The sequence below is a fragment of the Silurus aristotelis genome (assembly GCF_946808225.1).
Source record: "Silurus aristotelis genome assembly, chromosome: 7".
Classification (NCBI taxonomy): domain Eukaryota; kingdom Metazoa; phylum Chordata; class Actinopteri; order Siluriformes; family Siluridae; genus Silurus; species Silurus aristotelis.
The window spans coordinates 1,365,797-1,367,253 of NC_139580.1; the positions used below are offsets into that span (position 1 = coordinate 1,365,797).

Consider the following 1,457-nt stretch of genomic DNA (forward strand, 5'->3'; position numbering starts at 1 on the left):
CCCCCTCGTACTGATTGACCCATCACAGTCTGCACCAATGTGCTCAGGACCACAGTGTACATGTAATCACCATCACTTGAGGATCAAGTTCCCTTTTGAGTCTGGTTCCTCTCAAGGTTTCTTACTCATGAATTTTTTCCTTCACCACACTCACCACTGACTCACTCCTTAGGGAGAAACTTATAAGGAACAAACGTATAGGTTCTTTTTTTTCCTTAAAATGAGCCGGAAAACCTGAATGTAGCTAATTCACAAATGTAAGATCTATCCATCCATCTATCCGTCCATCCATGCTGAAAATCAAATCACTGGTGCCATCTTGTGGGGAGGAGAAACTCCCCAGAAGCACATCTTTACTATAATGAAGGCTTTGAGGGATGTGATCAAGAACATGATAAAGCAGAAATAGATGAAGCTCTACTGTTGGTCTGGATGGAGCTCCATTGCCAATCAAAGCCTTGTGAAAAAATAACATTAAACCATTAGTTAATCCTGGAGTTAAATCTGATCCAATCTAGCAGTAGACCAATAACATTCCTAATCTATAATTCATTACTATTTCTGTTGGGGTTTAGAGTAAAAAAAGATGAATAAAGCATGAGAGATGTGAATTCCAGCTCATTTCCTGATCTAGACGACAAACACCTTCACATAGCAGCTTTATTGGACACCTTTGGGTGAGCAAAAGTATTAGAACAGACAATATATTTCCGTTCTTCTTCTGTGGTGCTGTTCCAGGTCTGTAGCTGAGCTTCTTTTAGTTCCTGTTTACTCCTGTGAGACCCGAGACTGGGGTGAAGCTTCAGCTTCCAGCAGGACAACGAGCCTGAGCACAGCATGAAGAACCAACTAAAATAAACACGTATGCAAGGGTCAGTGGGCTACTGCATGGAGAGCACAATGAAGGAGTTGAAATCCCATCAAGCTCCCACTGCTGGTCCATGAGTAAGAGCCCGAGGTTTAATAGTCATCAGCTAAACGAGAAAAATACATAATACATAAATGCAAAAATATCTGCTTTTGTGTCATCATGAGAAATAATACAGGTTTAAAACCAATCAGTAAAAATGGAACTGGTGAATTCTGAATAAAAACACAGGAGTCTGTTCTCAAAGAATTTATTGGAGATGTTTGGTGGTGGTTGATGATGAAGGATCAGGCACTGTGTGGCATGCTTTGGTTAATCCAGCATATTAAGAAAAGTGCTCTAGTGTAACACACACACACACACACACACACACACACACACACACACACACACACACACACACACACACACACACACACAGTAAACGCCAGGGGAGTTTTAGCCCTTTCCATCACAGACAGAGGTTTAGCTCAGCACGTGTTAGTTTGTTCTTGGTTGAGCAGAACATCCTCACAGCTCACAGTCTTAACCTCGTCCACGTCTCCTCCCTCAGAGGGCGGGGCTTGGACCTGGGTGGGGTCTGCCAGGC

At 42.7% G+C, this 1,457-nt stretch overlaps 1 protein-coding gene across 2 annotated transcripts in view; it reads right to left on the reverse strand.

Annotated features, from left to right (window-relative positions):
* Positions 1-1,102: 1,102 nt before the first annotated feature.
* osbpl10a (oxysterol binding protein-like 10a) overlaps positions 1,103-1,457 on the reverse strand; it is a 12,205-nt gene continuing 11,850 nt past the window's right edge. The window contains exons 5-6 of one of the 2 annotated variants that reach the window (XR_014534251.1): positions 1,240-1,457; positions 1,103-1,207 (exon numbers count right to left, since the gene is read on the reverse strand). The exon at positions 1,240-1,457 is cut by the window's right edge and continues 181 nt beyond it. Coding sequence is in view for 1 of the 2 variants with exons in the window: in XM_083545763.1 (XP_083401889.1) it covers positions 1,339-1,457 (119 nt within the window). In the remaining variant the exon portion in view is untranslated. The other variant, XM_083545763.1, reaches the window with a different exon arrangement.